Source organism: Diceros bicornis, chromosome 25 (genome assembly GCF_020826845.1).
Source record: "Diceros bicornis minor isolate mBicDic1 chromosome 25, mDicBic1.mat.cur, whole genome shotgun sequence".
NCBI classification, from domain to species: domain Eukaryota; kingdom Metazoa; phylum Chordata; class Mammalia; order Perissodactyla; family Rhinocerotidae; genus Diceros; species Diceros bicornis.
In genome coordinates, this window is record NC_080764.1 from 33,124,054 (window position 1) to 33,148,747 (window position 24,694).

Sequence of the window (24,694 nt, forward strand, 5' to 3'; positions counted from 1 at the left end):
TGTGTTGTCATTACAATTATTATTGATATATACTTTACTAAAACAACATAATTGTTACAAACTTTGATAAATAATTATTGCACATAAAAGTAGAATTTTATCAGAAAAGTATCTCTTAATGAGATGAATAATGGTCAAAACTGTTCTCCTCTGTTTATGAAACAGAAAGGCATATAGCTAAAAGCTAATATTCAGAACTAGCATATTATTCTAATATTTGCTAAGAGAGTTAGGAGATAATATTTTATAAGCTAAAATAAGTGAGGACTGATTTTAAATGGAACATTTTATAATATTATTTGATAAAATAGGTATTAACTACCTCATGGAATAACACTCAATTGAAAGAAAATCATTTCAACATTTTATTCTATGGGTTTTATCTAAGATATCATGAATAATTCAGCAATCTACTCAATAATTGCACTTACATTTAAAAAAATTATGACTCTAGGATAACTTTCAGAAATGCATTTTGAGGAGTTCCATGGACTTGCTCCCCAGTGAAACAACCATAGTTGATGAAAATTATATATTAAACAAAAAGTAAAGTGTCTGGACATTGTCCTAAGAGCATACAGCAACTGAAGTAATATTTATTCAAGTCTATTAAATATCAGTAAGAACAGCAAGTCTGTGGGTATTTGAGTCACCACTCTCTTCTCTCCCCACCCCCCCGTTCAGTGTGGCATTCTACTCTAGGTGGGTGTCACCAAGAACATCGGGCACTCTCTACCTCCAGCTGCCAGTTGAAGACTATGGTATCTTCCTGGGAGGAGCAGGCTGCTGGCATTTCTCATTCTCCCCCACTTCCAGCTCCATGTGGAAGAGCTCTACTTTTCAGGCTAGAGTGGCTGAGAGTTCTGGGTCTTTCTTCTCCTATCCAGCCCCCTCAGAGAGAGAAGTTCTATTACAAGGGCAGTAGGCTGAGAATAAAGAGCCCCCAATTGCCTGCTTTCCAGGAGGGATGGCTGTAAATAACAGAGTCTACTGCCTCTGCGCAGTGCCCTGCTTGTAAAGCATGGGTTTCACTCCAAGAGAAGTGATTGTTCCCACTTGCAATGGTGGCACTGAGGTTTTGCTCAAGAGGGAGAGGTAGGCTATAAGAGCAGAGAACTTGAAGCTCTCTAAAAGAGCTGTATTCGGAACAATTTATTTGGAATTTTTTTTTATTTATTTGGAACAGAAGAGAGTATGGGGAAGTTTAAGATTATGGGTACTCTGGAAAACAAAGGAGATTTGGGAGGTAAGCAATGACGAGGAGGCTGGTAGCTCCATGAGAGCAACAAGCTAAAGTGTTAACCAGCTAGGAGTTTACCAAAGACAACCAGGGAAAGAGTTAAAAAGAGCTCCCCTGGAATTGGAACAAACAAGAGATTGGCCTCAAAGACTACCTCTATAAAGGGACCAGAACTTAATTGGATCAAACTGTGGAGCAAATTATGCCCCAGTGCATTGATGAAAACTATAGCAAGCAGCGATTAATGGAGTCTGACAGCTGGGAGTGATACCAGCAGAGGTAGACAGCTTGACAGAAAAACTAGGGAAAGAGGCAGTCAAAGAGAGTCCTGATAAAACCATTGTCATCCCAGAATGATTGGACGTACTGAGTCTGCACTCTCTGGAGAGTGACATCAGGGGCTGTACACTGTGGGAGAAAATATATTTCACTAAAATAGTTCAAGTCACTAAAAAATTAAAAGGCAAACAACAAACTCTAGGGGTTGAGGTGAGGAATCAATATCCAGAGTTGCTACAATATATTATCCAAAATGTCCAGTTTTGAGAAAACTGGACAAAATTTATGAGACATACAAAGAAACAGGAAAGTGTAACCCATACACAGGAAAAAAAGTAGGCAACAGAATGCCTTCAGAGGGCTCAGATTTTAGACTTAGCAGACATGGATTTAAAGCAGTTATTATACATTCAAAGACTGACAGAAAACCATGCTTAAAAAAGTAAAGATAACAACAATGCCCCAATAAATAAGCAATATCAATAAGTAAATACAAACTATGAAAAAGAATGAAATTGAAATTCTTGAGTTGAATGGTACAATAACTAAAGTGAAAAAAATTATTAGAGGGACTCAACAGTAGATTTGAGCCAACAGAAGAAAGAATCAGCAAACTTAAAGATAGATCAATAGAAATTATGCAGTCTGAAAACGAGAAAAAAGAATGAAGAAAAATGAACAGAGCCTCAGAGAACATGAGACATGGGACATGAGTGGGAGTACCAGAATGAGAAGAGAGAAACTAGAAAAAATATTCACAGAAAAAATGACTGAAAACTCCAACAATTTAATGAAAAATATTAATCTACACATCCAAGAAGCTCAACAAATTCTAAGTAGAATAAACCCAAAGATATCTGCATCCAGACAATCATAGTTAAAAGGTTAAATTCCAAAAACAAAAGCAAATTCTGGAAAGCAGCAAGGTAAACATGATTTGTCACATGTAAAGAACCTCAGTAAGAATAACAGCTGACTTCTTCTCAGAAACAATGTAGTCCAGAAGGCAGTAGGATGGCATACTCAAAGTAATGAAAGAAAAAAAACGTATATAATTGCATTTTTGAATCTATAACATTTAGAAATGTAATATATTTGACAATAACAGCACAAAAAAGCAGGTGGGAGCAAACTTCTGTTACAGTAGAAAAATGATACCAGATAGTAACCCAAAACCATAGAAACAATTGACGAGAACTAGAAATGGTAAATAAGAAAGTTAATATAACAAACTCTACAGATGTATATTTTCTCTTCCTTCTACTCTCAGCTCCTTTAAGAGATATAAAGTTATATAAAGTAATAATTATAACACTGTGTTTTTAGGTTTGTAATACATACAGATGTAATATAACAATAAGAACACCAAAAAGGGAATAGAGCTATATAGGGTTAACCTTATTAGTTCTCACTGGAATTAAATAGTATAAATCTGAAGCAGATTCTGATAAGTTAGGAAGTATACGGTAAGCCCTAGAGCAACTCTGAAGAAGTTGGAAAAATCATTAAAATAATTAGAACATTGCACTGGAAAAGATTTACTCACTGCAAAAGAAAGCAGTAGAGAAATAGCGGAACAAAAAAATTTTTAATTTGTCTTTTTAATGACAGCAGAACAAAAAAGAAAACAGAAAGTAAAATGACAGATAGAAATCCAACTTTATCAATAATAACATCAAATGTAATTGGATTAGAAAATATAATCAAAAAGCAGACGTTATCAGATTAAAAATAGAGATCCAACTCTATATTATCTACAGGAGACACACTTCAGATTCAAAGACACACATAATTTGAAAGTAAAAGGATGGAAAAAGATACACTATGCAAACACTATAAACAACAAGGAAAAGAAGACTTGAATAACTATAAAGCAACTAGACCTAACAGACCTCTATAGAACATTCCATGCAACAATACCAGAATACACATTTTTCTCAAGTGCACATGGAACAGTCTCTAGGGATAGACCATATACTGGGCCATAAAAAAAACTTCAATAAATTTAAAATGATTGAAATCATACAATGTATGTTCTCCAAACGTAATGAAATCGGAAGTCAGTAAGATAAAAAATATTTGGGAAATTCCCAAATACATAGAAATTAAACAGCACATCTATAAACAACCAAGAAATTTCAAAGGAATTGTAAAAGAAAATTACAAGGAAAGTTAGCAAATATCTTGAGAAGAATTAAAATGACACAACATTACTAAAACTCATGGGAAGCAGGTAAAGCAGTAATTAGAAGAAAATGTATACTTGTAAATGTCCATATTTAAAAAGAAGATCATAAATCAATAACCTAATCTTACTGTTTAAGACACTGGAGAAAGAAGAGCAAAGTAAACCTAAAGCAAACAGAGGAAATAAAATAATAAAATTAGAGCAGAAATTAATGAAATAGAGAATAGAAAACAAATAGAGAAAATCAATGAAAGCAACAGTTGGTTCTTTGATAAGATAAGAAAATTGAGAATCTTTAGCTAGACTAACCAAGAAAAAGATAGGACTGAAGTTACTAAAATCAGGAATGAAAGAGGAGACCTGTTACCAACCTTACAGAAATAAAAATGATCATAAAGGAATCTGTATTCCCTTATGAACAACTATACTATGAACAGCTATATTCCAACAAATTAAATAACATATGACGTGGACAACTTTCTAGAAAGACACCAACTGCCAAAACTGATTCCAGAAAAAAAACAGAAAATCTGAATAGACCTATTACAATAAAGAAATTGAATAAGTACTCAAAAATCTTCCACAAAATAAAAACTCAGGCTCAGATGGCTTCACTATTGAATTATGCCAACCATTTACATAAGAATTAATACCAATTCTTCACAAACTTCCAAAAAATTAGAAGATGAGGGAATATTTCCCAACTCATTCTATGAGGATGATATTTACCCTGATTCTAAAACCAGACTAAGATAGCACAAGAAAACTACAAACCCATATTCCTAGTGAATATAGACATGAAAATACTCAATAAAATTCTAGCAAACTAAGTCAACTAAGTCCAGCAACATTAAGGATTATAGTTCATGACCAAATTGGATTTACACCAGAAATGCAAGGTTGGTTTAACTTTAAAAAATCAATTAATGTAATACACCAGATCAATAGAATAAAGGGCAAAAAAACACATGATCATCATAATAGATGAAGAAAACTCTTTCAAGATAATAAGAACACTCAACAAACTAGGAATAGAAGAGAACTTCCTCAACCTGATAAAGGACATAAATGAAAAATCCACAGCTAACATCATACTTAATGGTGAATGACTGAAAGCTTTCCCTTAAGATCAGGAACAAGATAAGGATGCCCATTCTTGCTATTTATATTCAAGCCAGGGGAATTGAGCAATAAAACTAAAAGGCATCCAGATTGGAAAGGAAGAAGTAAAATTATCTCTATTTGCATATGGCATGATCTTTTATTTAGAAAATTCTAAAAATCCATTAAAAAACTATTAGAACTAATAAGTTCAGCAATGTTCCAGGGTACAAGATTAATATATAATAATTGATTGTATTTCTATACACTAGCAATGAACAAACTGAAGATGAAATGAGAAAAACAATTCCAGCTACAATAGCCTCACAAAGAATAAAATATTTAGGAATTAATTTAACAAAAGAATCGCAAAACATACTCAAAACTACAAAACTTTGTTGAAAGAAATTTTAAAAACTTTAAACAATGGAAAGATAGCCCATGTTCATAGATTGGCTTTATTGTTAATATGGCAATACTTCCCAAGTTGATCCATAGATTCATTGCCCCCCTTATCAAAATCCCAACTGACTTATTTGCAGAAATTGGCAAGCTGATTCTAAAATGTATATGGAAATTCAAGGGGCCCAGGATAGTAAAATAATCTTGAAAATGAAGAACAAAGTTATTCAACTCACACTTACTGATTTCAAAATCTAGAAATTATTACAAATCTACAATAATCAAGACCATTTGGTACTGGCATAAAAATAGATCTGTAGATCAATGGGATAGAATTGAGAGACCAGAAATAAATGTTTACATAAATCAACTTATGGTCAATTGATTTTTGACAAGAGTGCATAGACCATTCAATGGGGGAAAGAGTAGTATTTTCAACAAATGGTGCTGGGACAACTGGATAGTCACATTAAAAAAATTAATTTGGACTTCTTCCTTACACTCTATACAAAAATTAACTCAAAATAGATCAAAGACATGAAAGTAAGAGCTAAAATTATAAAACACTTATAGAAACCTTTGGTTATGCAAAGCCTTCGTAGATATGACACCAGAAGGACAAGCAGCTAAAGAAAAAATGGATTGGATTTCATCAAAATTAGAAAGTTTTGTGTTTCAAAATACACCATCAAGAAAGTGAGAAAATACACAGAATGGGAGAATATAATTACAAATCATATATCTGATAAGGGACTTGTATCTAGAATATATAAAGAACTCTTATAACTTAATAACATAAAGACAATCCCATTATAAACTGGACAGAATATCTAAATGGACATTACTCAAAGATATACGAATGGCCAAAAAACTCATGAAAAGGTGTTCATCATCATTAACCATTAGATAAATGTAAATCAAAACCACAGTGAGATACCACTTCACACCTACAAGGATGGTTTAATCAAAAAGATAATAACAAGGGTTGACAAGGATGAGAAGAAATTGGAATCTTTGTACATTGCAAGTAGGAATGTAAAATGGTGCTATTGTTTTGGAAAACAGTCTGGAAGTTCCTCAAAAGGTTAAACATACAGTCACCATATGTCCCAGCTATTCCACTCTTAGGTATATACCCAGGAGACATGAAGACGCATGTCCTCACAAAACTTGTACACAAATGTTCACACCAACATTATTTGTAACGGCCAAAAAAGTAGAAACAACCCAAATGTCCATCATCTGATGAATGGATGAATTTTGGTATGTCTATGCAATGGAATATTATTTGGTTATAAAAACGAATAAAGTATTGTTACAAGTGACAGCATAAATAAGCCTTGAAAACACTATGGCAAGTGGAAGAAGTTGTGTACAAAAGACCACAAGTTCTTCCTTCAGAGTTTTTCACTAGTGCTCTCTTTTCATTGATGTCATGAGACTTTCCCTCAAGAGTGATATATTCTTTAACAATAGCACAGAAATGGAAGAAGCAAACATTTTCAACAAAAATTCTTGAATACTACCATACTCTCTTATGCATTTCAATTCAGAACGTTCCAACATGGACCCCGATAGCACTTTTTCTAATACTATGTGTATTTGTTTCTGTTACTGCTGTAACAAATTACCACCAACCAAGTGGCTTCAACAACTCAAATTTATTATCTTGTAGTTCTATAGTTTAGAAATTCAATACAGATCTCTCTGGATTAAAATTAAGGTATCTCAATGGCTGCATTTCTTCTGGAGACTCTGGGAGAGAACCTATTTCTTTGCCTTTTCCAGTTTCTGGAGGCCTTCTGTATTCTTTGGTTCATGTCCTCCTTCCTCCACCTTCTAAGTCAGCAATGGATAGCCAAGTCCTTCTGACATTGCATCACTCTGACCTAGCTTCCATTGTCACATCTCTTTTCCTGCTGTCTTCCTCTGCATCTCTCTTCCACCGTTAAAGGCTCCTTTGGTTATCTTGGGCCCATCTGGATAATCGAGGATAATCTGCCAATTTTAAGGTCAGCTGATTAGTGGTCTTAATTTCATCTGCAGCTTTAAATCCTCTTTCCCATATAACCTGATATACACACAGGTTCTGGGGATTAGGACATGGACATCTTTGGGTGGGCTGTTATTCTGCCTATCACATCATAACCTTCTCCTTGTAGAAATGTGCATAAATCAATGTAATGGAGAAAGCCCTATGGGTTCATGGTAGTTTGATTAATCAGTAAAGGAGGATTAGGCTTTTGGGTAATGTGTAAATTTTGGCATGAGTGAAGGGTAGGTCTTTATTTTGTAAAGTGGAGAAAATGCTATTGTAAACTCAGGCCTGCTCTCAGGCAAACCAATGTTAGAGGAAAAATTGATGTGGAAATTGAAGATCTGGAATAGGACTGATTGCTTTCAAATTATTGGGATGGCATACTTACCGCAAGGCTTCCATGACTCAGGACCCCAGTTAGATGATCATTGATTTGGGGCAGTGGTTTCCAAACTTGGCTGATTTCGTAATTACCTGAGGCATTTGAAAAATAGTATCAGATTTCCAGCCTTCAATCTAGACCTGCTTAAGCAGAAGTTCAGAAAGCAGAGACTCAAAAGATGTTTTGAATAATTTCTTTAGTTGATTCTGATAATTAGCCAGATTTTATAACTATTGGTTTAGAAAACAAAAGGAGTTGAGTTAGTAAAGATAGAAGATACATGTGTTCACTAGCTTTTTCTATTATTTTCTGGTTAGTTTTGAAGGTTACAGAACATTTAAATATGACCTAGAGTTTTGGCCAGTCTGACCAATGTGTAGCTAATAGAGAAATTTGAAAGCATCATTCTGCTCACTTCCAAGTAATCACCCCCCAGCCACAGAAAACTACAACCATTGGATTTTTTCCTCTTTTAGACATATGTATTCTGCTATTATAAGCTATGCCTTATACAAGTTGGCCTTTGTTAATTTGTGGTAATGTGATTAGTTAAGTTATTCTTATCCCACAGATCTAATGTAAGAATACAATAATGCTTATGATCACTTTGCATTTATATCAAAAGTGTGATATACCAAGTCATGGTTATAATTACTATTTAAAATCTATAAATTAGCATATTTTGCACACCTTCTAGGCAAAATGTTGATATTTTTTGCAAGTTAGTTTAATAACCTTTGCAAAAATGAGAAGAGACGTTTTCACAAAAACGTAGTTCATCAGGAGGACAATGGTTGATCATTGAACATGCACATCATATATATCTTGAAAAGACTGAAATGTTGCATTCCCTCTGTAGATATCACACTACAGAAAGAAACTCAGGAAGGAATTCCATCCCCGATCCAGAGTCAGGAACCCCCGAAACCTCAGGAGAATATATCACGACCCATTCACCATCCTTTAGTTTTAAAAACTAACTTTGAGGAAGAAGAGGAGGAAGGAGATGAACAAAATGGTTAGTAAGCTTTTTCTCAAATTTACGATGCACGTCCAAAAATCTCACGATATTTTCTACATGTTAGTTTAACATTAGAGGTTTATTGTAATATATAAGGCAGATTTGGGTAAGAAAATAGCTTTAATTTTATTAAGTGTATTAAATTCATTATGTTGTAATTTGTTCTATGTCTAGACATGCTTATGATCATTTGGATTGGAAAGTTTTTGTTGTATGATGGTTGAGAGACAGAGCTCATGTTTAAACATGTACAGTTGCTTGTAGGAATTCTAATAACCTCTTATTTATATGTAACTTAACATTGTTAACATTGATTTATATATAACTTTTATTTATATATAACTTGACATTGATACACATGTGTGTCCATCTGTCTACCTATTACGTGATTACATCTATCTGTCTCACATTTAATCCTTGAAGTTGTAGAGATCCATAGAGTAGTTTATAACTTATAAAGTACTATCATCGGCATTATCCTAAGCAATCCTTGCAAAAGTATAAACAGGGTTAGAACCCAGATCTTTTGCATCCTAGTCCATCGTATTCCTCCCATATCATTACAGCACTGTGGTGCCAATAAATATGTACAAACATGATAAATATGCAGAAAAAGTAAACTCAGTCTGTCTTTACCCTGTAATGTATCCTTCTCTGGGCTACTGGTCACCATAGTTTCTGTGCTCAGGAATACATAGATCTATTTATTCCTTTTTTTCTTGTCTGTAACTCTACGTCTGCCATACCTACATCTTTCTCTAAGGAAACAAACATCAACTCAACATGTGAATCTACACCTCCAGCTTCTTATCTCAAGATACAAAATGTATAACTAGTCACTTCTTTTCTCTTGGTTGATTCTTTCTAATACTAGAAATATAGCAATTAGAAATATTTGCCAGTATGCAAATTATTAATTTTAAAAATTAAAAAAAAATAGTAATCCATTTATGAGAATGATGTTTGGAATTTTTCATTCTGGTTTATAAATTTTCAGATTATTTGGCTTTGGGACAATTTAATTTAAAAAATATATATCCTATAGATGCTTCTGGTTTATGGACAAAGACTTCTGAAGAAATTGAGGAAAAAAGAGCAATAAAGGAGATGTGTTATAAATCTGGTAAGAAATCAAACATTTGTGGATTTTCTAATACTTGATGTGACAAATATACTAACCATTACTTTTCTTATGGGAGATTAGGTGAATACTACAGATTTCATACTCCTCCAGATATTCCGTCATCAAAAAGCATAGCCTCCACAGCAGAAAAAGAGCTAGAAAAGCCTTTGGAAAATGGCAGTGAATTACAAGAAGGTAAGGAATGAAAAGTCAGCATTTCAAGGTGATATATCAGAGATACTTCGTGTGATAGGCTGTGAATTATTTAGTAAGATGAATACTAGAGTTAAATAATAAATAATACATCAGAATTGAGAGTGAGAAGGAAGTGCTTTTATCAGGTGACCTAAATTTAATATGAAAAGCTGCTATTAATGTAATTATGTTTTCCCAGAGGACCCACAGAATGAATAGATTTCACAGACACATGGTGACACTACATACTCCATGCAGTAATTTGCAAGTAATTTGCTTTTACCATTTTATTTGTCTACGAAAATAAATCTCCCTGTGAAACAGGTGTAGATTTTTCTTTAAGCATAGAAAGAACAACCTAGCCCTAGAAGGACGAGGGAGATCACAGAATGATGTTAGTGGCAGAACAGGAGTACATTTGTTCATTGAATGAGCGCTGTCCGTGTTCCGAGCAATTTCAGGGGCAATGCAGGTGGATAACTCCAAGGCTTTTCGTGGATCTTATGCTTTGGTGACTCTGATTTTGCTGTTGGTGAACATTTTGGCCTCCAAGGCAAGATAAGAATAAGAACAACATTATTTTCTGGATATAAAACCAGGAACTCAGAGAAAATCCCTGGATGCCATGAGTTTATACACTTTTCTTGCCCCTAGGATGAGCTGAAGAACAAGTTTTACAGCAGTAGGAGAGATTGGAATCCTTTCCTCTCCTAAAAAAAGAAAAAGGTAGTTGGGAACGTCTCGCAGGATTGAGATGAGTATAGGATAAAGAGTAAAATGCCTGTTTTACAAGTACATATGTGACAAACTATTTAAACACAGGGCGGTAGGGGGCAGCAACATACCATCAGACGGTAGAATAATTGGCAAGACCTCGCTGCAGGTGGGAGCCATGTAGAGAAGGACAGATGGCCTGCATTACCTAGACAGGAAAAACACAAAAGAATAACAAAATAAAAACAAACAAACAAAATATATTAGCAATGAATGTTAAAAATGGCAGATTATAAAGACAATTATATGCACTTTCACTTTATATTATGGTTTTAAAAGCTTTTTATTTTTAAGTAGTTCCTGTTTAATTCATGAACACCCTTTACCAAGATCTCCTCAAATGTTAGCGTTTTACACATTTGATTTTTCACTCTCTCTCTAAATATACATACTGTTGTTATTTTTTCCAAACTGTTTGAGAGTAAGTTGCAGACATGATGCCCCTACATAACTCTCACATAATTGTAGTGTAAATATCAAAATCAGGAAATTATCGCTGATACAATATTATTTACAGACTTTTTTTTTTTTTACAAATTTCACCAGTTGTACCATCAATGTCCTTGATAGCAAAATAAAGTGTTTTTCCTGGTTTAGACTCCAATCCAGAATCACGTGTTGCATTAGGTTGTTATATCTTGTTTATTTTGCTTTTAATAGTTTATTTTAGAGGAAAATTATCTACAAATGTGTAAAGAAAAGGGTGTGAATTAATCATCACGGTATAATTAGCATTTTTTAACCAATAGTAGACTCTGATATTTTTGCTCAATTTGTTCATGGTGAATAGATATAAAGAGAAATATTATAAAATTCATTATGTGAAAAACACAGCAGGGGCCGGCCTGGTGGCGCAAGCGGTTAAGTGTGCGCACTCCGCTGAGGCGGCCCAGGATTTACCAGTTCGGATCCCTGGCACGCACCGATGCACTGCTTGTCAAGCCATGCTGTGGCGGCATCCCATATAACGTGGAGGAAGATGGGTACGGATGTTAGCCCAGGGCCCGTCTTCCTCAGCAAAAAAAGAGGAGGATTGGCAAATGTTAGCACAGGGCTGATCTCACCAAAAAAAAAAAAAACCCACACCAAATAAGCTAAATTTATTATACACGCACAGTATTGTTAGATTGCTTAAATTTTTAAATTGCCATTTGATAAGTTATCCACATAGGAAAATAAACTTGCTTGCTACTTTCCTGATAATTATAAAATTTGCTTAAAACTCATGTATTTATAAATTTATTGTTCATCATATCACTATGAAACAATACTTGTATTAACGTTTAACCTTTTTACTATCATCATGAATTCTATCATAAACTTATATAAGCATCTAATGGTTCCTGGGTAATTTTTTTTTCTAGGGGATGGTCTTACAGTTCCAACAAAATTTAGCCTACATGAAAGGCCAGGTGAGATAAAAGCATCATCGGATGGGAAACCAAGGACTGACATTGCTGCTTTTGAAAATGGAGGTGAGTTAATTTATTACTGATTGATTCTGAATATATCACCATATAATAAATGAGTCTGAATTTTCTCTCTCGTAACTAATTTTGTTTCGTCAAAATTTTTTTGACATTTTTATCATTGACTTTGGTAGGTAAGCTCCTTGAGGTTTGGAACTGTGTATAATCACTTGCTGTAGACGAATCTCTGTAGTAGAAGGTCTGGCACATGATGTGCACTCAGTAAATATTTGTAGAATAAATGATTTTATGTTTAAATAATTGCATAATTGGATGAATGGAGACATGTTCATAAAATTTACAGATGACTGGAAGTTAATATGCTGGAACAACGAGACAAATTTAATTAGGTAAACTCAAACTGTGATAAACATAAAATCTTGCATTTACGTTCAGGACATTAACAGTAGGTTTTCTTCAAGTTGGGAAAGACCTGACAAGATACAGATTGGGAGAAAAAAAATAAGTGTTTTTTGTTGGCCACAAGTTTTCAAAATGATTCAGTAATGTCTATCAGCTACCAAATAGCTAGGGTAAACTTACATTGAATTATTAGGAGTAGTATAGAGAGATAATTAAATGTAATAAGTCATTTAACTACTCAGTGGAGTGTCTGACATAAAGAAAAATGCTCCATAAATGTCAACTATTATTATACTAGTTCCACTGATTTCTGTACAGGGTGGTCCACATTTGGGAGTCATTTTTAAAGAAGGTTACTTGAAACAAATATTTTATGTTAAGAAAGGGTAACTTGTATGGTGAAGGATCTGCAAAATATGTATATAAGTAATATTTAAAGCAGCTATGGATATTTATCCTGGAAAATGGATGACCTTTAAGGAAGATAAAAAATGCTTTCATATGTCTGAAGATACTACATAAAAGATAAATTATATTTACTCTGAGTATCTCTAAAGGGTGGTAAAAGGTAGAAGCAAAGATTGTTATACATTAAAGGAAAATTAATTGTGTTGACTATATGAATTTTTTTGCAATTATCTGTATGTAAGTGTACATACTATATATTCATATACATATATACACACACCTATTAATCTAAACATAAGTGATATGTATAGAGATGGGGATGGTATCACTGAAAAGTATTTAAACAAAAGTGGGCAAAAGGGATATTGTAGAGGAGGATAATCCTGTTATTGAAAGATAGATAGTTTTGTACAACTTTCTGTCATCATCGCCACTGACAGTAAGGTATTGTCATAGGAGGTGACTGTTACGTTCCACAGAGGATCATATTTCTTGGAGTAGACGAAAAAGAAGCTTTAAATGAAGAGAAAGAAATCACCATGTCAAAATGTTCAAATACTAAAGGTAATGAACCTTCTATATTTTGATCCATTTGTAATTTGGATAGATAAGTTAAATGTAAAGCTTGAATGTTGTAGAACCCAATATAAGACACAAGCTAATAAATAAAAATGTACATTAAATACACAAGACAGGAGTGAAGAGCCCTAAATTTCCGGTCCTGGTTCTATCCTGAATTGTTTGACCATGAGGCTTTATCTTTTTAGCTTTAATTTCCTTATCTGAGAAATTGGCCTGTTGGACTACATAATTTCTAGGAGTCTTGCTAGCCCTAAAGTTATTGGTTGTCTTAAATGGTAACACTAAGTCTTTTTTGGTTTCTCTTTTCCAACTTCAAATACTCAGGATGATTGAATTTTCTTAGAACACTTTGTTTGTGAAGCTATATACATTAATACTGCAAAGAGTATTAATCTCATAGTGATTTCCTGATTTTGTAATTAGTACTAACTATAGTCTGTGAATAATCAAAAGATACAATAATAAAATACATCCTCTATAGTTTCATCTGCCCATATCATGCTCAGAATCCCTCAGCTGGTACCTCTCTGCTGGGCAGCTCTCTCAGTCACAGACTAAAAGTACAGCTGTCCTATAATTAGAGGACTTCACATATTCTCCATCCAAATATTAACCAATATCATTTACTGTTTTCCCCACCATTAAATAAATGTTCTCAAGAACAGGAGAAAGCACTAGTGATCAAATTATTCTTGTGGAAAATTATATGTAAATCTCTTTTTGTCTTTCTCTCACTCAAAGATGGAAAAGTTCCATCAACAAAACCAAACAAACTTCTAACTACACTAATAACGGTAGCCACTATCCCCATGTGGCTGTTTACATTTAAGTTAATTGAAATTAAATAAAATAAAAAATTCAGCTCTTCAGTTGCACTAGCCATATTGCAAGTGCTCAGTGTCCACATGTGACTAGTGCTATCATTTCAGACAGTGCAGATTTAGAATGTTTCCATTACAGTAGAAAGCACTATTGGACAGTCCTGCTCCAAAGCTGAGAACAAGTGAAAGTTGTTACATTTAAAATATTTCTGGGACCTCAATTTCAATTGGCACATTTGATGTAAAATGGATAACGTTTTCATTCTTTTGTGTAGACGTATTAAAAATATCTCCACAAATATATAATTTACGTATTGAAGATAACGGCTGTATTTCTGGGTTTTTAATGTTTTGTTAGTGACAAATTTTGGGGACTTAATGTAGTAATTAGTGAATTTCAGTGATGCATTCTAAAAATTAATAAACATATATATATTAAAGAGGTACGCCCATCATATAATGTTTGAAAAGTCAAATACCAACTGAAATGCTTCTTTTACTAATATTGCTATTTTATTTTCTTAATTTGCTTTAAAAGATAACAAGGACAGTTCTCATCCAAAGCTAACTACCCGACTAGCACCTACAATGCATGTATTAAATGCTACTGAGAATATCAGTATGACGTGCAGAGAGGACCTCTGTTCAAGTGAGATATTAGCTCTATCGTTTTTTGGCCTTAGATATATTTGTCTTATCATGGATTTGTTTTGCTTATTTGAAATAGAATTTTAAAAAAGAAAGAAAAAAGGATGATTTAAAAATTATTCAGGATTAAGAATTAAAAACACAATATTCTACTAACTCTGAAAAAGAATTGTAATGTAGGTCCTAGTAAACTGTATACTTTCCCACTAGTTTAATTTTGGTACTAAAATTAATAATATACTGCCTTCTTGGAAGATTCATTAGTATAGCATTTTAAATGTCACCCATAGTGGGATACCTTGACAAGTTTTATTATGTTTTGAATTGTTTTTCTTGATTTGGCTTCTCCTTGCCGTTCGGTACTCTGAGCTACTTCTCTTGATAAAATTAAGACTTATGAATCTTCCTCTGTTTGCTTCCCTCCTTCCTTCTTTCCCTTATTTCATTTATTGAACGCTCATAATATTCTTGGATCCCACCTAGGCTCGGAAGGGAACCATGATGGTTTACCCCCAAGAAGCTCAGATTAGTGACACTAGGAGTGGGAGCTTGAGAGTAGGGTGGAATATGATGTTGGGAGAGGAGGTGGTGAATCGGAGCTTCACTGAACGCTTAACGCTGAAGCTGAAGTTAAGAGCCAGGGCAGAGAGATTTATTGGTCCAGCATAGAGCGCTAATATAATCTACATAGTGAACTTGATGTTCGTTTTCTCTGTGCAATAGTTACTTGTGAATGTTCAAGATCCCCACACAGAGAAATAAGAAAGAATGCCCCCTCTCTACCAAATTGTTTTAAGATTCTCCAGAGAAATGTACCTTAGAAATTTCTGGAAAATTGAACATGCATATAAAATTTTCAATGTAAAAATATGTAAGTAAAAAGTGAATAATTTAGTGATCTTAGCACTTACAAATTCTGATTATTCAATCTTGTTTCACCAAACTATCTGTGCGCTCAACTTCTTACGATCTCAAAAGAATAAGGTAAAATTCACTAAAAGTATTTTACATTAATCCAACTTCTTAAGAAGTAGTAGTTTTGGCTTAAAAAGTACAAAAAGATTTATCTTCAAAATAATTATAAAACTACTTAAAAATAGCATTATAATGAGATAATAGTTACATTTGGAATGTAATTGTGTGTTCTTTTTAAAAGAATCTACACATTCCTCTGGAGAAAAGCATTTTTCTTTTGAAAAATGCTTTTGAAAGTTTTCTTATCAATCAATTTCCAGGATTGATTTTTTTTTTTTTTACTTAAAAATAAATCACGCTTTGTTCTAGAAAGTAAGTATTAGGATGGTGCATTTATTTTTTTCTCTTGCTTGACATGTGAATGCACAGATACATAATTATCGCCTACAGTAATTTTCATATGAAAGTATTTCTTTAAAAAACTGTAAAAATTTGTATCCTCTTTAAGTGAATCATGTCCAGCCAGTGAGGAAACCTCATTTTAAAGGTATGAAAAAAAGAAAATGGATTTATGATGAACCAAAGAACTTTCCTGGCCCAGGAATGCAGAGAGGTAAAGTGTCTATATATTTGATATTTCTAAATTATAATTTGAAGAGATTAAATAACCAATAATATTTTCTACCTGAAAAACAAATCACTGTTGTGCAACCTGTAACTTTAGATGTCCACGAACTCCTGTAAACTTAATTCTTTTAGCTTACATTGTCTTCCATTGTGCTATCAAACACTTAAAGGGCTGTATGTTATTTATGGGTACGAAACCAGCTTATTTTATCCCTCACTGCCTTTCCTCTTTCTTTTACAGCAGTACAGCCCCCAAATCCCCAAAATAAAATGAATTACCATCGCAATAATAAAAACAGAAATGCTGAGAATGCATCCTATATCCATGTTCAGAGAGATGCTGTCAGGACTGTCTCATTGAATGTACCTCCCCGCAGCAGGCCCACAAACGGGTCCTACAATAAAGTTGATGTTAGCAAGGAACCTAAACACAACTTCTGTCCAGGTGAGGCTCCTGTATGGTTTACTCATGTCTATGATTTGCATTTCCATGGAATTTCCTGATGGTCCAACTCATCTTCATTGCTACCCACCCTCCTCTTCTTTCTCCAGGCCACCACCACCATAACATCTTAGAAAACTAGTGAGAGGATTTCTTCCCCGTGCAGGAGTACATATGCTTTAAAGGATATGGAAGGAGACATGTTGAGTGCAGATGGCTGGACATTGAGCCTCCCTAGAGCTTTGTCTCAGAACACTGCTCTTTGTTCCCCCCGGGGTAGCTTTATTTCACTCTTGAGGATTGTTTTCAAATGGTTGACATTTTCTTTTTCCACTAACTGCATTGTTCAATTATCACTTTCAGGCTAGTGCCTTGTCTTTTCTTTAGGCCTTCATGATTACTTTCTGAAAGGGTTAGTTTGGGGGTTAACTGCAATGTTTTTGGCAGCCTGTCGTCTCCCCCACCATGCACAGATTGCTTCTAAATCATTTCATCGTGTAATGGGTGGTCACAGGATATGTCAGGAGGCACAAGGCACAAGGCAGGAGGGAACCACATCTCTCTCTTCCTGTCTCAGATGAATTTTGCTCTTGAAGTTGGATTTCAGTTTTTGCAACTTAACAAAAGGCCACTCAATTCCCTATAATTTCATGTTTGTATCTTCCTGTGTTCACAGTCTAGTTAGTGGCGTTCTGAATGTTGTATATTTTCTGAAATATAAGTAAAAACTCTATGTCTTTCTTGGGTCCTTTCTTTTACAATTTAAATAGAGATTAACTTTATTTCAATTGTTTTCCTTCTATTTCTTTTAGAATAGACTGATGTTTGGATTTAGATATAAAAATAAAGATATTCTTAGGTGAAACAGGCTTTTAATTCTACTTATCACTATTATTATTTTATTATTAATTGTATTATCATTTTACTGTGAGTGGAAGGCTGTGAAGAATAGAATGACTACCAGAACAGTTTGGTACCATTGTCTAGATTTGTGTCAAGGTGGCTGCAGTTATACTCACGATTGCTTTTGCACCATTAGTGAAAATGTCAACACAGGGGAAAAAGCAAATAAATTCTTAGTATTATTATGGAGCATGCTTTGAGAATCACAGCTGCATAGTGATACTTGAAAACACAAATACAACATAGTTGGATAATAGTTCAAATATAGAGCTGTCAGAAGAAAGCAGATATTTAAGGGCCAAGTCAGTATATAAATTTTTGGTTTCTTGGGACAATGAGTTCACTATGGCCAAGCAATCATTGCCATCATGGGAGTCACTTCATGGAAGGAAAAGGAGATTGGGCTGTACCTCCTAGATTTTTCTTTCTTTCTTTTTTTGTTTTAAAGCTCTACGAATATTAGCAGAATTGTATGTAAAATCATGGTAAAGCAAGGCAATGAAATATTTTGATCACATTTGGATATCGTACTCTCCTCTAGCTTAGCCTCGTGGGAGAGAGGCTTACTTGAGGAATTGGACAGCTAATTAAGAGATGTGTAACCATGTTCACTGATAACTTAAATGGTCTTAATAAGCTCACTTGCATCTCTGATGCCTTAGCTTTGAAATGGTAAAGTGAATCACTTAGAGAATAGCTTTACTTCTGAGATGTTTATGATTTTGAAACGCTCCTGGAATATGATTTCAAAGTTATAAAATATTTAATTCCAGTCTCCTTTTTTTCCTCAGATAAATATATGTCAACACCATATAATGGTTCAGCCTGGCGAAAAAGAATTCCTTTTTCAAAGACATATTCAAAAGCTGAAAAGATATATACAGGTAAATATTGACTAGTGATTTTAATGTAGCATACAATTCTGAAAATGAAAGACAAGTGTTTAGGCTCAAGGAACATATTTTAGAAAATTTTCATGATACATATGAACATGATTACTTGAAGTTTACTAGACGTCTTGTCTACTAGCAATCTAATTTTACTTTGTTTCATGGTAGTTCTCCTTTGCCTACTTTTATGCGTGATCAGAAATCTTTTGGTATATTTCTCTCCTTAGTTACAAGCACAGCAGTTGCAGCAATTATATAATAAGATGCACTCTTTGTTGAACTACAAAGGAAATATATAAAAGTGTATTTTGACACAAAATATTAAAGCTCTACTGTATCCACCATAGACAGATATTGGCTGGTGCAGATTGACAGGCACCTAAGATGAACTTTCCAGGCCAGAAGGTTCCGAGTCACTGTGTCTCCCCCTTGTTGTGCTCTGTGCTCTGGGAGGGTGTGGGGATCCTAGGAACCTCCCAGGGGTAGAGGTTTGTGGCAGACCCAGCCTCAGGTGGTTCATTTGCTAAAAAGCTTTTCTCCCAGATTATTCTGGGGCTGGCTCAGTAGGTTTGGAAAACCACACAGGATAAAATGATTTCAGTTACTTCTCAGAAACTGAACCTTTCAGAAAAAGTTCTAGATAGGGAGTTCCTACATAAATCAGTAGGCTAGAACTTCCAGAATCATCTGAAATCCGTAAGCTCTTACATAAGAGCTTCCCAGAATGAACTAGCACGCATCCAGACTAGAAACTGTCCCCTTTCCAAGACAAATAGCTGGTATCTTCTAAAGCAGTATTTCTCTAAACTCTTTTGACTGCAACTGTGAGGTAGTACACAGACCTGTGTATATACATATGGACTGGAGTCAATTTTTTTTTCCCATCTCTTCTCAAACCATATTGTACTGCAAGCGAACTCTGCTGCAGTGCTATTGGAGTATATTTTCTCCTAATTTTGTGTGGGTTTTCACGTATAATTTCACTTGATATCGAGGGGAAGGAGATGAAAAGTTGCTGAAAATCGTGGATAAAACCACAAATTGTTGAGCCACATCTTTTTCTCCCATGGTTTCCTTGTGGGTGGAATGTTATTTGGAGTATTAAAGGATGTGCTCTTCACCCCTGCTCCTGTCCCAGTGCCTGCTCTTGTATCCCAGTAGCCTTCTCTCCAGATAGTTAGAACTGAATTACAGAAGGATTTGGGGGAAGGAAGGCCTCATTTCATACCATCCGCATATGGCACAGGAAAGGGGATGTGAAAGGGGAGGTGAGCAGACAAAACTACTTTTTTCTTTCAATCTGCAGAGTAAGGAGGAGAGTACAGAAAGGCAGCAAGAGACCAGGCACAGTGTAGAGCCACCGATTCAGTCCTAGTCCCCTTCTCTTCTTCCACCACCTTCAGCTATGCCACGTCCCAGGGCTAGAAAGGTCAATGATAGAATTCCCCTTGAAGTTTTTAAGAGTCTGAGCATAAAAAGAATCTACATTGCACTTCCCAGATGCAACCTAGGGGGAAAAACTTTGGAGAGAATTTCTCAATGCCGTCTGGTGGTGGGGTTGGGGGAAGGCAAACTATGTCTAACATGAGAAGGCTGGAGACAGCCTCTTGAGATTTCTGCACTCCAAGCTTGCTTGGCAAGGCATCATATAATCCTGTGGGTTTCAAGTGAGAGTGAGTTCCTGGGAGAGAGGACCAGTGGGTCTACACAGTCTCCTGGCTGGCACTGAAAGGATAGCATCAGAAAGATGCTTTTGTGGATGCATTTGTTGGAGGTGAGGACTCAGCTGGAATCCTAACAGATGGCTCTGCCAGAGAGTCCATTAGAAACCAAGCCATCATCCACCAATCAAATTCTTATTACCTGAAGTATCGTCACCATACTTCAGGTCACTTCTTATGTGTGGTCACTTCTTATTACCTGAAGAGGCCACCAGCAATGACATCCCCTGGGAGCTTGTTAGAAATGTAGAATCTCCATCTCAGACCTGCTGAATCTGCACTTTAACAAGATCCCCAGGTGATTAGAATGCACAGTAAAGTTTGAGAAACCTTAGATGATGGTATCTGGGCCACCATTCTCCAGCACATGACCCAGACCTTGTTGAAACCCAGTATTGTTGAGATGATACTCTCTTCCCAGCTGCGGCCATTCTCCCCTGTCCCAACCCTAGAAATTAGGATAAGCAGCAGGAAGGTGGGAGGGGAGAAAACCGTGAGAAAGAATTTCAAATCTGAATGTGATTGAAATATAAATGTGAAGTAACAAAGAAATCACTGAATTGGACTAAGTTTACGTGCAAAGGACTAGATAAACTTTCTACATCAGGAAGAATGGGGACTTAGAGTCAAGAAACTAAATAGGGTTATAGTAAAATTAAGTTAGTTTTCTTATTTATCTGAGGTCTTGGCTGGGAAATTTGTAACCCCTCAACTTTTATCCTTTGCAACTGTTGTCATCACCAGAACAGAGAGAGAAAGATTAGCTCATGTTTCCTCCTCTGCACTTCTTGTTGGGGCACAGAGGAGCGATTTCAGCAACTCCCAGTGGGCAGATGGACCGCTGGAGAGAGGAGGCGGAAAACAAAAACTGCCACTAGTCTATTCCTCTAAGGAATATCAGGAGCCAAGGCCACAGAAGTGTAAACAGACAAGAGGAGCCTTTTGGGAAAATGTTATTAGATGCTATGAGAATAATGCAATAGGAGAGGAAAATGTGCCTAAGGGAATCGAGGAAAGGAGCTGAAGGTGATTAGAGATGTCATTCTCATGGTGAGCCTTCCCTTGAGGCCACATGTCCTTTCTGATAAGGGGGATAGCTGGTGTGACTGGAGGTGGTGCATGTCTCCAAAGGATGGAATGTTCATTCTGTTCATTCTGGGTGCCTCATGGTACAGCCTTATATGTAGCATTATTTCCATTCTTTTCCATCCCTCCATTCAAATTCAAAACACAGTAAGCTTTGGAAAGAAGTGGAATTAGTTTGAAAGGCATTTTGAAAATTTATAAATTAAAACAATAAGGTTAGCTTCTGTTTTGCCTTTAGATTTATGGTAAGTAATTAGCAAAAGAAATGCAAAATGTTGGTACTCTGAAGAACACTGAAAAAGAATATAATTGGGATATTTTGTGTATTTTATTATTAGAGCCAAGAAGAAATGGGAGCAAGTAAACCTGGAGGTTGAGAGAAGAGAAAAATGAGAAAAGAGGAAAGTGCCAGACATCATCTGATTTACAATCAAAAATGAAAATTCAAAGAATGAGATATTCAAGTACTCCATACTATATACTGGATAGCCAAAGATGATAAAATGCAAATTCTGAAAATAAGATGCAGGAAGTACATCGTGCTCCTTCAAAACTGATAAAAATGCAAATTGCAAACAGCTGCCTGTTTATATAGGTCTGGAATTCATTTGGTGCATTGCCACAACATTTAATAAAATTTAAAAGTTTGACAATCAGAATCATTCTTCAATTGTAAACTAATTTAGATTGCACAGATTGAGGAGTAAAATTCTGCCTTTGATCTCTGTTTTGCAATATTCTTCATGGATGAAACTTCACATTTTCTTTCTTTACCTAGATTTTGAGCTGGGTCCACAGTGGCAATAACAGAAAAAGTGTAAACAAATTCAGCAGAGTCCCAGGGTTACAGTTTGGTGATGAGTATGTTAGAGGAATCCCAATAGAAATGCATTTTGATGTGTTGTAGAAAGAGACAATGATTGGTTTATTATGCAGGCAGTTGCTGAACAATGTCTTTTAATTGGCAACCACAAAAATTGTCTGCTGAGATGTGCTACATTAAAAACTGAAAAATAAACATTTTCCTACCATGAAAACAAAAATTATATGATCATATTGGAGAAAAAGACTTGTTAAAGGAAAAAAAGTGAATTAATGACATGGTGTCCCAAAAGTCTTAGTGAGGTGTTAAGGCTTTCGTACTCGAAAAGTATAAACACTTACAAATGCAAGAGACATCATTTGAAAACTTATTTCCATTTCTTTTGCACTTGGTTAGAATTGTATATCTTGAATAATAAATTTTTAATTTTTAAAATTTCATCTGCAGAGTGACTGAAACAAAAACTTGAGATTAAAAATTTATCCTTCAAACTTAAAAACAAGAATGAGTAAGTAATTAACCTTTCAAATGATGTTATTATAGTTTGTAGTATTTATACTTCTGAGTTTATTAAAACTGAGAACTTCACTAAGGCTTTGGGACACCCTGTATTTATATTTGCTTGTATCCCGTGGTTATCCGTAGCTCCTGTTCAATATTTATTGGGGGAGGGGATCAGAGTTCTTAGAGATATTTTATTTTAGAACATTTTACAAGACATGATTCCAGCCTCTGGAGTTATAAACCCTTGTTTCTGGCTTCTAATGATGCTGCCTACCCACTTTCAAAAACGTGAAGATATAGTCATTTTGTTTTTCACAAATAGAGCAGATAGAAATGAAAACTGCCAGCAAACTATCTTGGTGAGATAGATTTGAGAGGGATGTAAGAAAAGAGCTAAGATGAAAAGCTGTCTAGATGGAGACTGTTAGGAAACATCCTGTAATTCCATTTAACAAACCAATCTATGTCCTTCCAAAACTAGTGATGAAGAAGGAAAGGTTTAAAGAAGGCAATTCAAGATATCTTTCTTGAAGTACAGATTCTCAGTGTGTATCTTTATTGCATGCCAAATGCTGAAAGATCAATGAGGAATGAGAAAAATCCAAAAGGAAGGCTTGAATGTGATTCTTCTGAATGTGTACATGCACTATTCCTGTATAAATGTAAATTTTTATTATGATAAACTTTGTCTAAAAGACCAAGTAGATAATGGAATTAACCAACTCTGTTTTTTTTTAATAATTTTATTTATTTATTTATTTATTTATTTATTTATTTATTTATTCCCCCAAAGCCCCAGTAGATAGTTGCATGTCATAGCTGCACATCCTTCTAGCTGCCGCATGTGGAACGCGGCTGGAGAAGCAGTGCGTCGGTGCGTGCCTGGGATCCGAACCCGGGCTGCCAGCAGCGGAGCGCACGCACTTAACCGCCAAGCCACGGGGCCGGCCCCAACTCTGTTTTTATATTTGTGATTTAGGAAAAAGGTAATTAGTTTAAAGGGGGTAAACTAGTAACCAAGAAGGAAGAAGTTAGCAAAGCCCAAAATAAGAAAAGATAGGGGATGACAAAGATTAGTGGACAACCAAAAATGTGGAAACCAGCAAGAAGCTATGCTTGCTGACTCCTAAGCACACAAGTGGTCCATTTAAGCTTAAGTTCTGTGATGCCACTGGTGGGCACTTGCCTTGCTGGCACATACAAAAGCTTTCAATGAATTTCACTGGTGTTCTGGATTCTACTCTTTTCAAAATGCAGCAGTAATAAAAATGATAATAAAAGTAGCGTTCATTGGATGATTTTTCTAGGGCTGCCATAACAAAGTACCACAAACTGAGTGGCTCAAACAACAAAAATTTATTGTCTCACAGTTCTGGAGGCTAGAAGTCTGAAATCTAGTTGTCGTTAGGGTTGGTTCCTTCTGAGGGCTGTGAGGAAAGAGTTCCAGGCCTGTGTCCTTGGCTTATAGATCACTGTCTTTTCCTTGCATTTCTTCACATCATCTTCCTTCTATATGTGTTTCTATGTTCAAATTTCTTCTTTGATAAGGGTACAAGTCATATTGGATTAGGACCCGTCTAAGGACCTCATTTTAACTTGATTACCTCTGTAAAGACCCTATCTCCAAATACGAGCACATTCTAAAGTAGTGGGGGTTAGGACTTCAACATATGAAATTGGAGGGGGACACATAAAGATGTCTTTTGGACCCTTGCAGTGTGGGTGAGTAGATCTTCAATGACAAATTCA

The 24,694-nt window shown here is 35.1% G+C and overlaps 1 protein-coding gene across 2 annotated transcripts in view; it reads left to right on the plus strand.

Annotated features, from left to right (window-relative positions):
* The window catches only part of C25H12orf50 (chromosome 25 C12orf50 homolog), a 37,480-nt gene extending 15,498 nt beyond the window's left edge, over positions 1 to 21,982 (plus strand). Inside the window, exons 4-13 of one of the 2 annotated variants that reach the window (XM_058568700.1) lie at positions 8,490 to 8,648; positions 9,697 to 9,774; positions 9,856 to 9,969; positions 12,108 to 12,218; positions 13,440 to 13,547; positions 14,925 to 15,035; positions 16,458 to 16,562; positions 16,818 to 17,021; positions 18,713 to 18,805; positions 21,957 to 21,982. In XM_058568700.1, coding sequence (XP_058424683.1) covers positions 8,490 to 8,648; positions 9,697 to 9,774; positions 9,856 to 9,969; positions 12,108 to 12,218; positions 13,440 to 13,547; positions 14,925 to 15,035; positions 16,458 to 16,562; positions 16,818 to 17,021; positions 18,713 to 18,805; positions 21,957 to 21,982 — 1,109 coding nt within the window. The remainder of the gene's footprint in view (positions 1 to 8,489; positions 8,649 to 9,696; positions 9,775 to 9,855; positions 9,970 to 12,107; positions 12,219 to 13,439; positions 13,548 to 14,924; positions 15,036 to 16,457; positions 16,563 to 16,817; positions 17,022 to 18,712; positions 18,806 to 21,956) is intronic. The other variant, XM_058568702.1, reaches the window with a different exon arrangement.
* The last annotated feature ends 2,712 nt before the right edge of the window (positions 21,983 to 24,694 follow it).